The following is a 16,120-nucleotide window of genomic DNA, read 5'->3' as shown; positions in this document are numbered from 1 at the left end:
AAAGGCCACTGAAATTTGAGAGATTGTATTGAACTCTAGATCTCTCTGGGTAATACTGACATCTGAACAAAATCAAGTCTTGCAATTCATGAACATGGGATGCCTTTCTATTTATTTGGGTTATCTTTAATTTCTTTTAGTAATGTTATATAGGTTTCAGTAAAAAGTCTTTCACCTTCTTGGTTAAATTTATTCCTAGATATTTGATTATTTTAGATGCTACCATAATAGAAATGTTATCCCTAGGGTTTTTGAGATACAAAATTCTATTATAAATATTTTATAATATCTAATTATAAAATTGATACTTCACTCAGAATAGTTATGAGTCTTAATATGAGTCATGACTCATATTTGTGGGATCTATTATTGGCTGCTGGGCACCTCTGCTATACTAAGATCTTATCCCCTTTCTTGCCCTGTGGTGGTTTCACAGGCAAAAGCATTTTGAGTTCAACTCCCCTGACAAGATGTGGGTCTGATATGCACTCACCTGACCTGAAGATAAAGAGAGAGGTAGGAAAACACTCAAAAATGTTAATTATTAAAAACACTAAACCATTCCAGTTACTGAGAAAGGTAAACCTGTGAAAGGTAAACCTGTGTACTGTTGGGGAAGGAACAGTTGGAGGCTTGGCCTTGAGTTCCACTTCTGTGACCTCACCACAAGATGCCTCATAACTAATAGGCCTGGTTTTCCTCACCTATATAATTAAGACATTGGATTAGATGACCTCTAAGGCCTTCCCCTGCTCAATTAAGGCAAGACATCAATATTTCTAGTTTTTCTGTGGCCTTTGAAGGGCTAATTTTCTTTTTCTTTTTTTCTTTTTCTTTTCTTTTTTATGCCTACAGCACCTGGTCTTCCTAGATGGTCTCCCATCCAAGTACTAACCAGGCCCGACCCTGCTTAGCTTCTGGAATCGGGCTTGTTCAGAGTGGCGTGGCCATAGACTAATTTTCTTCACACTGATTGACATTAGATAAAAGTTTATTGAATAGAGATAGTGGATGAATAAATAATTGAACAATTAGCCAATCCTAACTTCAATTCATCAAACATTTATGACAGGTTACCAGTTCTAGGTCACGTGCAAGAGATAAAAATATGGAGATCCAACCTATGCCCTCAAGGGGCTCTCAGTCTAAAATCATACTTTTAATTATTCTCTTCTTGCATTTCTAAACAGAGAACACATACTCCCTAGTAATAATATTTTAGAAATCCTACTGAACTGGGAAGTCAGGAAACCTGCAAAATCATCATTGGCAAAGCATACATCTATGCTCAATGGGTAGTCACTTGTTCTTTCCTTTCTTCTCTTTCCTCTTTCTCTTACCTATCTACACATATATTTTTTTTTCCCAAAAATGCAGAATGATACAAGTTAATCAATAATCCAGTCATGAAAATATCTAAAAATACCACTATATGTCCCCTCAGGAACTATTAAAGTAATAAACTAAATTAAATCAGCATGCTTTACTACTTGTCCATTATAAGCCATTCCTTTGCGAAAGCGAAAAACTGGTTAATGGCTGTCTTAAGGTTTCAGTAATTCACTTTCTATTATACTCACTGTATAAACAGTGAATAGCAAAGGATCAGGCAACATTTTCTAGCTTGGGTGAGTTTAAGAGGTTCTAGAGTAAAATGGTAGTAGTTTAAATAAGGCAAGGTCAACATGGCAGTGAGCTCAAGCAAGCAATTAATACATTATTTTAAAATCGATTCTCAGAAAAGAATGTAAGAAACAGGTAAAAAATTTTCCTGTGAAAGAAGTCTCAACACTGTGAAGAAAACGCAGAAGAAAATTACCCTTCCTTTGTAACACAGGTACCCTTAATACAGCCAGTCACCAAATCATGGCATTCTTATTCCATGACATCTCTTGTATCTTTCCTTCTCTCTGTCTCTCTGTCTCTGTCTCTGTCTCTCTCTCTTCTCTTTCTCTTCCTCTCTCTCTGTCTCTCTGTCTCTCTCCTATCCATACATTTGAGTCGTACTGCCAGGGTTCAAACCCTCTCTCTATTACTTAAATGAACAATTTTGTGACATCGTGTATAGTATATGCTCTGTGCCTCAGTTTCAGTATTTGTAAAATGAAGGTAATAGTAACATTTACTTCATAGTGCTGTTCTCAGCATTAAATTAAGTCCATATACATTAAGTGTTTACAGCAGCCACTACTACTATCATTGTTGTCATTATCATCGTCATCATCATCAGTTATAACTTCTGCTGCCAACCTCCTTTACCAAGGATACTAGATATATCCCATAATATGTCATCCTTTGTCCTCTTTCATCTAATTGTCTTTGGAATAAATTCTTGTAGTATTTTTTCTAGTGTCTATAATTACAAAGTAAATTATGGGGACAGGAAACTTGCTCTATATTTTACATCACCCAAAGTATGCAGTCTAGTAATGCAATATTATGTTATATCTCCCACCCCTGCCAGGTACCAGAGTGAACTACCTGTTCCTTTGACACATCAGATATATTCATCATGTCATGCCTTTATACATATGTGCTCTTTCCTCTGCCTGAAAAAGTTTCTCTTTCTATTGTCAACTTTCATAATGTGGGAAATACTGTTTTTCCTTCAGGATGCAGCTTTGAAAATTTGTTTCTCCAGGTTAATGTAGACTGAACACTGGTATGTGGACAGATACTGATCAATGAAGTCATTTTTACTGGCTTGTGGCAAAAATGTCAGCCTTTATCTTGAAATTAGGATCATCCTTATGTGTTTGTACATGTGTATCTAAATGCCCTTTCATTTAATAAAATAACCATAATAATTGTAGTTTTTCTTGTTTGCCTGTTTTAATGCTCTGATTTGGCAAATTCAAATGACACCCTTATGTTAATATTCAAATTTTTCTTACTTTGACAGGTATGAAAAATCCAAGTGCCTCACTGAGTGGCTCTCTCAAGTAAGGGGTCAGTACGGGCCCCAGAGTCTCCTCTTACTGCTTGTTAAGCCCTTAGGGAAGTCTGCACCAGGTACTATGATCTACATGGATGCGTAAGTTTCTCTGTGAGACCCAGAGCAACTTGAAGCAGAGTTGTGTGCATCCCAGTGCCAGATGTATAGAAGACAGATAAATGTTTAGCATCTTTACATCACATTATAAGTCTTTTCACATACATTTTTATATTTGATTGGCTCTTCGCAAAAACTTTATAGTAATTACTGAGAAAACAAAGCTCAGAGATATTCAACACACACACAAAACTACAAAGTTGGTGCATGATCACAGCAATGGACTGTGGAAATACTAATCTATATCATTAGTCTCTATAACATCAACTTAATAAATTTAATCAATTTAATTCAATTTAAATCAAGATGTCCTTGGTTTACACATATTATACTTTTACTGGGGCTATAATAATAGTATCTATCTAACCAAGAAACAATTATTATTCTTACTTTCCTGATGAGAAAAGTGAAGCATAGAGATAGGGCGTGCCTTTGTACAAGGTTAAGTACCGGCAGCTAAATGATAAATATAGGATTATATTCCACAGTATCCTGAACCATAGTATGCTTCCCCAATCTATTCAAAATTTTTTAGGTAATCTAAGATGAAACATTCATAAAGCTTCTTTTTCAGGCCTTCTGAAAAACCTGAAAGAAATCACACCAAATGTTTATCCTTGGAATGTTTTACAGATTATCTATTCACTAAAAAAAAGAAAAAAAAATCAATTCTAAAACAAAGTACACCATATATTCTTCAAAAATTCAAATAGTACTATAAAGTTGTGAGAAAAAAAATTATATCATCGTTCTCTAACTGTTGAACCCCCACCTCTCTTGTCCTCTAGTCTCACAATGCAGAGGCAAATATTTTCAAGCCTTTCAACTGTCTCTTCTAAATCTTCTTGTATTTACATCTATACTTATAACTAACAGTCTTATACTGACATTTCTTTATGTAATAGCTTTAGATAATATCTCTGACTTCCTATTTTGGGAAAAAGAGGATTCAGCACTGTTAAACAACCACTCTACCTTCCTTCCCTTCCCATATCCTCCAAATATCATTTCTCATAATTTTGGAGTAAATTATTAGCATTATGTAAAAAAGTTGTGCCACTATACATTTATTAGAATGGCAAATTTCTGAAACACTACAAGACTAAATACAGACAAGGATGTTGAGCAAAAGGAACTCTCATTAATTGCTGGTAGGAAGGAAAAATCCAGCCACTTTGGAAGACCGTTTGGCAGTTTTTTACAGAACTAAATATTATCTTACCATACAATACAGCGATCATGTTCACTAATAATTTACCCAAAGGAGTTGAAATTTTATGTCCACACAAAAATCTATACAAGAATGTTTACAGCGGCTTCATTCATAATTGCCAAAATTTGGAAGCAACCAATATATCCTTCAGTAGATGAATGGATAAATTGTGGTACATCCAGACAATGGAATATTATTCAGTGCTAAAATAAAATGAGCTATTAAACCATAAAAAGATATGTGGGAATCAAATGCATATTACTAAGTGAAAGAAGTCAATCTGAAGGCTTCATGCTACATGACTCCAACTACATGACATTCTGAAAAAATCAAAACTATGGAGACAGTATAAAGATCAATGGTTGCCAGGGATTAAGAGGGAGTAAGAGAGGAATAGGCAGAACACACAAGACTTTTAGGGCGGTGAAACTATTCTGTATGATAGTATAATAGTGGATACAATCATTATTCATTTGTCAAATCCACAGAAGGTAAAACAGAGAGTGAACCCTAATATAAACTATGGGCTTTGGGTGATAATGATGCATCAGTGTACATTCACCAACTGTAACAAATGTACCAGTCTGATATAGGTGATCATAGCTGGGGAAACGATGCATATGTGGAGAAAAGGAGCACATAGAAGCTCCTCAATTTTCCTGTGAATCTAGAACTGCTTTAAAAAATAAAGTCTATTAAAAAATAATTGCACATACCTGAGCCACATGATATATTATGATTACATTTCTTTTTTTGTACAACCTTTTGTTTTCCTTGGAATTGATCACTGCTTTGTTAATGTCATGGGTTTTCAATATTCTTAGTATTAATTGTTCCCAAACTCCCCATTAGCACTATACATAAAATCACAATCGATTTTATTTTCCACATTCAAATATATCAGATACATTCTTTTCCTGGAGACTTTACTCCTGAAAGCCTCTATTTTTCTGCTAAAATCTGGATTAATTGTTCTCTAGATGTGCTGTACAAATATCATACTTTGAGTTCCTTTAACCACAATTTTGGAAATTCCCTTTGCTTTTCTCCTGGATGAAATGCTTTGTTTCTTGTGTCCCATATATGCCTTTTTCTAGATATATTCCTTAATTTTTATGGAGAATATCTTCCAGATCTTTCCTGAGAAAAGATATAAATAAAATTCGAGTTCCTGTAAGTCTGCAAATATCTTTATTCTGCACTCATTTAATTGATAGGCTAGATGTGTGTACAATTCTAAGTTGAAAACATTTTTTCCTTAGATTTCTGAAGGTATAGTTTTAAGGTCTTCTACCATCTAATGTTGCTGCATGAAGTTAGATATCATTCTTATCCCTAATCCTTTGTATGTAACTTGTATTAAAAAAATTCTGGAAGCTTAAAGAATCTTTTCCTTCTCCCTTCAGTTCTGAAATTACACAATACTGAGTCATTTTTTTGATGAGCTATATCAATCTGAAAATACCTGGCCTTCAATTCTGGGAAATCTTATATTTCATATGTCTGTTTTCTCTAGTCTCTCATCTTGGAATCCTATTACTCTGATGGTAGGCCCCTTGGACAAACTTCTAATATTTTTAATAATTCCACTTTATTTTTAGTCTTTTGGGCTTCTTTTTCTTTTTTCTTTTATATTTTTGGTTCTATATCTCTAGAGGACAATATAGTAGAGAGTCTCAAAATATCTCTATAGCTACTGATTTCAAATGTCCAGCATTCACTCAAAACTTACCAGGCATACCAAGAAACAAGACCAAGAGAAAAATGGGCAACAGAAACAGATTCATAAGAAAGACAGATATTGAAATTATGAGCCTTGGGCATTAAAATAACTTTGATTAATATATTTGAGAAATTACATAGCAAGATAAATAACTTCAGCTAAGGAATGAATTGGAAAGAATCTAATAAAATTCTAGAATCAAAAAACATAATAACTGAAATTAAAAATGCTGAAGTATGTTTTCATTCACCTCCTTGATAAATATTCAAAGAAACACCTACATTGCTCTTTAAGAAAAATGCAGAATGATTCTAGCAGCATATTCAAAATAGCTTTAAATGGATGAATACACTGATATATTTATACTATGGTATAAAATACAGTACTGAAAATCAGCAACAGCATAAATGGACCTCACAAATATAATGTTTTGTGAAAAATGTGTACTATATGATTCCATTTATATAAAGTTCAAAAATAGATGAAATTAATATATGGTGTTAGAAATCAAGATAGAGTTATCTCTCAGAAAAAGTAGAGAGCAATGGCTGGGAAGGGTCATAAGCAGGGCTTCTAGGATGCTTGTATTTCTATTTCTTGATCTCGGTGGTGGGTACAGAAATATAATTACTTTGTGGTAATTCCTCAAGCTGCACACTTATGATTTGTAATTGTTTCTATATGTGTATAAAAAGTTATAATATAATAAACATCAATAAAATATTTATTGAAATAAAGCAGGAACAATTTGTTATTTTATAGATACAGTATCTTTTCTTAACTCTGAGGAAAACATATCTTTTTTCTACTTTATCTATTTCCTTCTTCTTATTAGTTTTGGTGTCTCTACCACATACCCAATATACTTGAGTTCAGAAGCTCACTGGTTCAGTTTCTCCAGAGAGTAAATCTCCTGTTGCCTGGTTATATAGAGTTAGAGAGGTGACCTGGGGTCCTATAGCAACCTATGCAGAATTTTAACCAATTTTCCTGTTTTTAGCCATATCCCTTTTACCTTGCCTTTGGTAGTACTTTGAACCTTTCTAAGGTTCTACATAATGAATCTCACTGGCAAACCTCTCTGTAAACCCCAAAGTTTCAGCCTTCTCTGCTCTTCTAAGTCAGCTGTTACTCCTAAATCTTATAAGATTTACGAACATTTTTTGTCTGTTGTTGTCTCCTCTTTATCCTGATGGGTTTATATCTTTTTCATTTCTATATTATAATTTTAGTGGGGGTTGAGGAAAGATCAGAGATAAAAACAAGCACTTACCTGCCAATTTCTGATTTGCTTTTTTTCCTGACATTTATTTAAAAATATTAATGAAATTATGATTTACCTCCTACAATCTGATGTAGAATGTACATATATTTCTATAGATTTTGAGTTTTTTTATTAGCTGGGTGTTATTTTTAAAAAAATGAAATCTTTCACTTTCTTGTATAGCCTTTAAATGGTACATAAGATGAGTGGCTGTACTTCCTGGCTTGTGATATGATTGGGAGCTGTTAATATGCTGTGTTTTATTATAAAATAAAATTTATAGGCATAGCATCCTGTTCTATAGAGTAAATCATAGATACTTATTCAGATGGAGCATAAGTCTGAAGTCTACAGACAAACTTCTAAGAAATCACCTTTGCCATCTTACATGCAGCCCTATTTCCTGGGCTTCTATAAGAATTGATTTTTTAAAAAATAATCCCAGATGAAAATCAAAAGGAAGCATCAGTATTTTCCCAATACTTTCAGATGTTTAAGACTATCTTAGCAGGAGAATTTGTGCTGCCTTATGAATTCTAGAAGGCTCAGTTACCTATAGAGCATATTTATTAATCATATAAAGAATTAATGTATGTGTTTCTAGTCTCTCTAGAAATAATAAGAACTCAACCATCTATTTTAAAATGATCATTATAAAATTAATATATTAATATAATTTCTCCCAAATGACTTCATGAAATGTACACAGAGTAATAAGTGGACAACTGTAGAGCATTTTGGATGTCTGACAACTTTTGAACACCCTTCCTAATTTAGCGACTTTGCTATAACATGAGTTCTCTCTCCCAAGTTGGGAATCAGACATTTGCTTTGCCAGCCTTCCTTGCAGCATGTGACCTAGGCACTACAAATTACACAGCCATGTCAGTCTTTGTTCAGTAGAAAGAAACAACAACAAGAAATCCACTTCTGGCAAGGGTGGCAGAGAAGAAGACATCCAATTTTCAGGAGCAGTAGTAATAGAAATTCTGGAACCTAAGAATTTAGTGTGACTTATGATGTCTTTGCCCAGTAACAGTAGTTATTGGAGTCTTCCTTGGAGCAGTCTTGTGGCAGGGGCTGGGTTTGTTCTTGGCTGTAGCTTCCAAGCCTGACTTTCTGGATCTCCTTGAGATTCTATGAGATTCTATTCCTTAAATACTTATTTTTCAATTACCTAGAGAAGATTCTATTGCTTACAACTAAAACACTTGACTAATTTAGATGGTAAGTGCTACCATAAACAATAAAGAAATGTAACCATATATATATAATCATATATATAATATGTCATTTGTTTTATATATATATATATATAGTTATATATAGTCTTTGGGACATTCAGCTACAGTGAAATTAAACATGGATCCAAAGTAAAGAATGACACAGACAAATACCATATGATTCTCCTTATATGAGGTACTAAAATAGTCAAATTCATGGAATCAGAGTTGCCAGAGGCTGGGGAAAGAGAGATAGGGTTATTAATCAATGAGCATAAAGTTTCAGGAAAGATGAATACACTCTAGAGATCTTCTGTACAACATTGTACCTGTAGTCAACCATTATATATTGTATATTTAAACATTTATTAAGAAGATAGATCTCATGTTAAGTATTCTTTTCACGTAAAACAGAATAACAAAATAAAATTAAAGAAAACACAACCATGTGTTCATATTCTCCAAAGGAATGTCTAATTTTAAAAGCATATATATTGGAGAATTAAAAAATCTTAATAGCAACTTGAACATACCATCTTTATCAGCAGTATCTTGAGGCTTAGATTTTAAAGTGAAGATCTTCCGTAGTTTACAGTTAGCTGAGACAATAATTCCATCCAATGACTGGAAAACTGCTCCCTTGAATATTTCACTGGTAAATGCCACCAAGTCAATGCATAGATTGCACCACTAAAATAAAGAATAGGAAAGAATAAGTATTTCCTATAACTACATAAATAAACAAGCCATCTGTATGTGCAAAGTCCAGCAGGTTGAGGCAATTATCTGGATCAACCAGCCCCATACCAATTTTTCTCTTTAGGCAAGTCTATCTCTGCCTTGGCTTTAATTTTCTGAAGGATTACCGTGGCTCTTCCAAGAAATCACCATAATCTAAACTATACATTAGTCATCTAACTACAGAGTTCCCATCATGAGACAAGGCTTTGACAACTTTGGGAAAGAACTAGATTATGTAGGTAGTATGCTAGTGGGAAGCTAATTGCAGGTGCATTAGACCACTTAAATCTTAAAAATCAGAGATAAGTAGCCAATTGGTCATTCAAGGGGACTAATTTTATCACAATTAATTAGATATTTAGATTTGTTAAAGAAAAAAAAAAGCATGAATGAAATTAGAAGCTGGGTTTAAATTGTGGCCAGTGCTGTCTACTTATAACCAATTAAACTATTTTACAGAAATAGATTCTTCTAAAGAATCTGTAATTATGCACGGTATTTGCCAGTTTTTAAAGTACTCTTGCAGGGACTAATTTCTGCCCATTAAACAATTAGATCCCTCCATGCTTCATCAAATTAATTCTCTAAGTGGTCAGACTGAGTTAAAGAAAAAGAGAAAATAATCATTTAGTAAGCAATTGAGACATATTTAAGGTTGCAGAAAAAAAAGCAAGGAAAATAATTTTTGAAATTAAAGGAAAAGCAATACTTAAAATTGTGTTTCTTTTAAAACATCAGGTTCCTCCATTATTTGTTTAGAAGCACGGTTTATACAAGATCTATTTTATTAATCTATCAAAATTGAATGCTATATTCACTGAAATAAAATAAAATAAAATTCATTCATTAAAATAAAATGTCATTTTAAAGGCAGATTCTATTTAGTAATGTTGATTTTAATATGGAGGTAAAGCTGAAGTTGTTTCCACAGTAGAAAAGTAAAAGAGATTGCAGTAAATTATTGATTAAATTTGTGAAGATTATTTTCTCTGTAGCTATCTCAATGATAAAATTATATTCCCAGGCCACAGGGATGCTCTGGTCTTTTTTGGGAAAAGGAGTTCAGTGTAATAAAAGGTAGAAAGTAGGACTGAGTGTGATGTAATAAGGAGAATGGCTTGACCAGTAAGTAGGCTAGTGAGCTCTTGGGAGTTGTGGGAAGAAACATAGGGTTGGCCAATGAGGCCAAGTTCTGGAGATGCTGGAAGATCAGGAAGAGAACCTTGCACTCCAGACAGTAAAGTGTCACTGTGGTTCTTGAAGGAGAATGTGACAGAGTATTGGGAAGTTTGGACTAACCCTGATGCAAGAGTGTTTTGCGATGGTAGAGGTGGTCTGTGGAGAAAGGCTGAAGTTATAGTGGAGACAAACTGAGTCATCGAAAGACCAGTTAGTCTCTGTCAATCAGTTAAGCATAAAGTGAGGAGGATCTGGTTAGAAGGAAGTAGAACGTAAGGGACAAATTCAGTAGGCATGTCATAGAGTGAAACGCTTGGTAAAATCCAGGTTATAGAGGATAGAGGTATTAGAGTTTCTAGCTATCCAATAATAATTATTTACATTATTATCACATTAGCAATATTATTATTGTTATAAACATGGTTCATATTCCTAAAAGACTTAATTAACATTATGTTCCAATTCCAATCATTCAGCTGGTTTGTACCATCAGTAATTGCATTCATCCATTCTTTCCCACAGGTGTTAAGCACTTATCAAGTGTCTGACATTGGGCTTGGCTCAAGGGATATAGGAATGAATGCCAGACCTTCGAATCTGGAAGGGAGACAGACATTTTGCATTTATTACATATAGTTAGTTCAGAGGGAGCTCAAGGTAGGAGGGTGGGGAGATTCAGGAAAGGCTTCTTTTAAAAGACATTTAAAAAACATATCATGATATTATATGGATATATAAGCCAAATAGTGCCAAAACTTTTATACAAAATGAATTCCTTGTCATCTTCCATTCCTCTAATCATAATGTCAACTCTTAACAGTTTTTCTCTCTCTACTTTTAAACAATATGTGTTGATTCATCAATCTTAGATGTTATCTACTGACTTCCTATTATGGTAGATAAGACTTAGCTCACTTACATATACTACTTCCCCGACTTCATCCTCCCTAGACAATTATTTCTCATTTTTTTCCCTCAAAATTCATATTGTTTTCTTTATTGTGACTATGTAAATATTGTACACAACTGAGCCAAATGATGCTCTATGATTACCTTCCTTTCCTTATACAACTTCTTTGTATTTCTAGAGTTAATAATTGCTGTTTTAATTACCTTTTTTTTTCTTTGAATCTAAATCTTCCTAGATCCAGGAAAAGTTTATAGGTTGTGAACAATGAAAAAGAGTTTCCAGGCCCAGGAAGGCACGTGGACATGCAGTGCTTTCTTTTTAGGGCCCTGCTCTTTTATTCTCTTCTTCTATGAACACCCCAGCTGGCTGCACTTGAACGCCCCATTGGACCCTATCAACTGTCTTGGGAACTGGCTTCCCCCTTCTCCAAAAACTGAGTTCCAGGAAACCAGGCCCTTAATTACTACACACTTTTCTCATCCATCACAGTCTGCTTTTATTCCCTCTGCCTGGACTCATGCTTCATGGAAAATACTCATCAAATAGTGGTACACATGTATGTGTGTTAATATATGAAGACCTGTATGTACATACATTCCTACACACATACTTTCACTTTTTCATTTTATAATCATTCAACAAACCCTAAAAATGTGTGAAAACTGTTAACTTATTTGGTGAATTCATCTCTTAGAAATACATATCAAAGTAGTTCCTGAAAAAGACTGGGAAAAACTTTCACAAAGTTTGGCAAGAGGAAATAGAAATTATTTTTTGGTTTATCTGATATTTATAAAAGTTACAATTTTCATAAGCTTCAACAAATAACTCATTATTCATATAAATGCTGTAATATTTTCTGAAGTTTCAGAAAGAGTAAAAGCTTTCTACTATCAACAAGTGGATTATATAAATTGCAGTTGTTCTTTATATTATTTTCATTATTCTTGGTGTATCCATTCTTTAAATCCCCTTTTTGATATTTTTCTTGATTTCTAATCATTTTATTTGTAGCAAAGAGCTCTTAGCCCAAAATATTCATTATGATGGGTCCTTAAGAAGTTTGCATCAGAAAGATAGTAATCTGATAGAGAAAAGGTAGTTCTGTTTAGTTTGTTACTTGGATTAATAAGAGACGTTACGTTACTTAGTTCCAGCACAGAATTTTGCAAGAAAAAATTGACTGGCAAAGTGTAAAAGAATGATTTAAAGCATGAATTTCTAGTTTTTACTGATTAATGTTTTGGCAACATGGCTTTATTAAACTGTTGAAAGGATGATATATTCTTTGAAAACACACACACATATGCGTGCGCACTGAAATGCATGCAATAACAAGTTCTTGGATGTCCCAGCACTGTTTGGTCTCCCATGCCATTACTGTATGAAAGCTCTGAAGATAATTGGATTCATTTTGCCAATGTAGAGTCTGAGTTATAATAGCGCAGATCTCTCACCATTACTGTCTTTCTAAAAAGAAACAAAAACCAAAAAACCACAATTTCATAACCTAGCAATTCCTAAAGTACATCTCTTCCCAGTATTTTAGAACCTCATTCTGTTTTCATGCTCCTAAAATGATAACAGTTTTAAGATATTTACTGAATTTTAAAATAATTTTTCATGTTACTTTTAATTTCTCAAAAGAAAATCTGCTTGCAATGGCCTTATTCATTGCTATCACCATTATATTGTGTTTATCAAATGGAATAGGCAGAGATTAAAATACCAATTTTATATCTACATGGTCAGGAGAAACAATTACCTATATTACTACTGTATTAAAATCTTTTCCCCAAGAAAAGCAAATCATGGTAAGTCCTATAAAAAGAGGGGAGTTCAGGAAGAGAGATTAGGGCTGCCAGAGCTGCAGCTCTTGGCTGAACCAAGAAAAGGCAAGTTCCTTATAGAAGTATCATCATTATATCTGTTGAGCAATTGTTCCTTACCTCTCAATTCCCACTCACCATTGAGCAAGTGCTCTCTTTCTGAAATAGCAGGCCCATCTTTTTCTTGCTATCCCTTACACTGTGCTCCTCAACTATCCCTTACCATGCACCCTCTAAAATCCTTACTACTGAAAAGTACTTATACTCTCTATATTTTTCTAAGGGTCCTACACAACTTACCTTTACTGAAACCTGGTTTTTCTCTGAGATACTACTTTCTCTTCAATTTTGGAGTTCATGAATGCTTCCATAGACCCCTATTTTGAGTCCATGGAGTAGAGTGGCATTGGGGATAAGGTATGCTCTATCCTCTCTGAAGCCTGAGACACTGCACTGACAGACTCTTCTACCTTTTTGGCTTCATCGATCTTCCAATCACTCTCCAGTAACTGATACTATCATCAACTAAGTGAAATTATTTTAAGGAAGAAGAAAGATTGATTTTAGTGATTCTTGATTAAGTGGCTGTCTCTATTGTTTGATCTGATGGTTATTCTTGCCATTGAAAACCTAAGTCAAAAGTATAAAATGTTGTAATGTAAATGGTAAAGTGAATCCTCATAATTAAAAATAACATGAAAAATACAATTTTTTATTTGAAATTTTGAACATTTAATGTTAACTGGAATATTAAGTGGCCTATAAATAAATATTCATATTGATGTAGTTATAAGAATATTAACTTTATTTGCTGCCTCTGGCTAGGGAAAGGTTTTAGCTAAAGAACAAAGGCAAAGTAGACCATTTGGCAATTATCCTCTAAATCAGGGTTGCGAACTATATGCCTAGTGGGGACAGGCAAATAACTTAAATGAGTGCATAGGAAGGATCCAAGGGTCCCTGAATGTCTTATGAGTGGAGAGGACTAAACTTCACTAAAACTGTTCGGTTACCTTTCAGCTAAAGCTAACTGCTTGCTCTGCAGACTGAGTGTTGAAAACTTTTGATTTATAAATTTTAGCTGAAATGCTTTTAAAATATTGTATTTCGAGGTTTACTACCAAAATATCTACTTCCGAAAAAGCAGAGAGAAGTATTTAGTGTTGGCAAAAAGCAGAGAACTGGGACCAACATCACACCAACACCAGGAAGGATCCTAGAGATGATATTTTGAATGGATGGAGTACTCTGTCATCTTGCTGCTCTCCATAGAAATTTCCTTTAAAACATGGCTCAGCTTTAATTCAATAAGGGCTTACTGGAACAAAATTATATTAGCAGTGGAAAGGAAAAGCTCTCTGTTGCCATAGCCTCTCTTGGATTGGGAAGAAACAACTGATGGAAATGAAAGCAAGTTTTAGAACTGAATTTCTTAATATTTGTTTGAATACCTGGATATTTCTGGAATTACCACATTTAAAGCTTATATAATTTGTCCACGACAAACATTAATTTATTTCCTATGTCAAAAGGCACATTAATATTTGTCAATTTGTTCAACCTACATTTATTGAGCACTTTCTATGTGTTACGTACTTATAGAGATTAGAGATAAAAGCCAAATAAGACAGGCTTGTAAGTCTAAAGGGGGAGATAGATAAGAAAATATGATTAAAGTACAGGATAAAGAAGTGTTTTAAGGATTATGATTGTGAATGACAATGATAAGCTGTATCTAAAATATCTAATTCAGAGAGAGGAGATAACAGCTTTCTGGAAGATGTAGCACCTGAAGAGCAAATTGGAGCTATAATCTTTATGTAGAATTTGGTCATGTCAGGCATTGTTCTAAAAGTCATATGTTTATTAACTCATGTTAATATCCACAACAATCTTAATACTATGTATGCCTCATAATGTCTGCATTTTATAGATGAGGAAAATGAATGCAAGAACTTATACAAGGTCACATAACTAGTGTCAGAACTCAGATGCCATGCTCTTAACCTCCACATATAATTAACATGTTTATATTTAACAAAATATAGAATAATTAGAACAGATTACATGTAGTTAATAACTTGATGATCTCACTGGAATGGAAACCACTTTAGAAACAAATACCTTATCCTTGCTTATTGCTTAGGATGGTCTCAAATGCAAGTGAGCAATTCTTTCTAGATTCAACCACATTCAGAATGTAAGTTCTAGAAATGTTATGACTGTTTTGCTTTTTTAAATTAAGCATGAGCTGAAGTCAATTAAGATACTGAGCATCATAATTTCTTCACACCAAGATTTTTTTTTTTGTTAACAACTACATGTAACTTTCTTGCCTGCATCTCTTTTCTTTTATATTCCTTGTTGAACAATCTCATGGGGAGGAGGCAGTCAGATGAGGTAGATGAATAAGTTATAGAACACTGCCCCACAGAAGCTATTACGGATATATATATATATATATATATATATATATATATATACACACACACACACATACATATATATATATATATATAGATATATATAGATATATATGCTGAAATAGTAAATTTCTTATGTCATTAGGTACCTGGCACTGCTAGCATATATTCAGGCTCATCTACTAAATATGAAAGATCATTTAGTTAACTTAACTTCCTATCTCAGAAAGGTTTACTTGCAATAAAAAATAGTATTTTATTTTCAAATACTGTATTCCTACAAATGTCACTGGATGAAGAGTATACTGTGGATTATAGCCATTTACAGAATGATCACTTTAGATTTTAATAAAATATTCAGAAACTTCTGTTAGTTAACTGACAAAAGTGACAACTCACAAAAGCAAGGTAATGACAAATTTGATTTATTAACCACACACAATACTGTGTTGGTCTGACATATGATTGAATTCTTTGAAAATAATGCTAAACTCTAAATAATCTTAGATAAATAAAGATATCAATACCTAAACATAAGAGGATGAATACGATTTTATTTTTAA

At 33.4% G+C, this 16,120-nt stretch overlaps 1 protein-coding gene across 7 annotated transcripts in view; it reads right to left on the bottom strand.

The window, feature by feature from the left end:
* Positions 1-16,120, bottom strand: part of CFAP20DC (CFAP20 domain containing) — a 214,337-nt gene that overhangs the window by 105,595 nt on the left and 92,622 nt on the right. For all 7 annotated transcript variants that reach the window (XM_036218854.1, XM_016131665.2, XM_036218849.1 and 4 more), the window contains exon 6: positions 9,009-9,165. In XM_036218854.1, the coding sequence (XP_036074747.1) occupies positions 9,009-9,165 (157 nt within the window). The remainder of the gene's footprint in view (positions 1-9,008; positions 9,166-16,120) is intronic.

This window comes from Rousettus aegyptiacus, unplaced genomic scaffold (genome assembly GCF_014176215.1).
Source record: "Rousettus aegyptiacus isolate mRouAeg1 unplaced genomic scaffold, mRouAeg1.p scaffold_m13_p_4, whole genome shotgun sequence".
NCBI lineage: Eukaryota > Metazoa > Chordata > Mammalia > Chiroptera > Pteropodidae > Rousettus > Rousettus aegyptiacus.
Note: the sequence above shows the minus strand (reverse complement) of the source record. Positions and strands in the feature narration are given on the sequence as shown.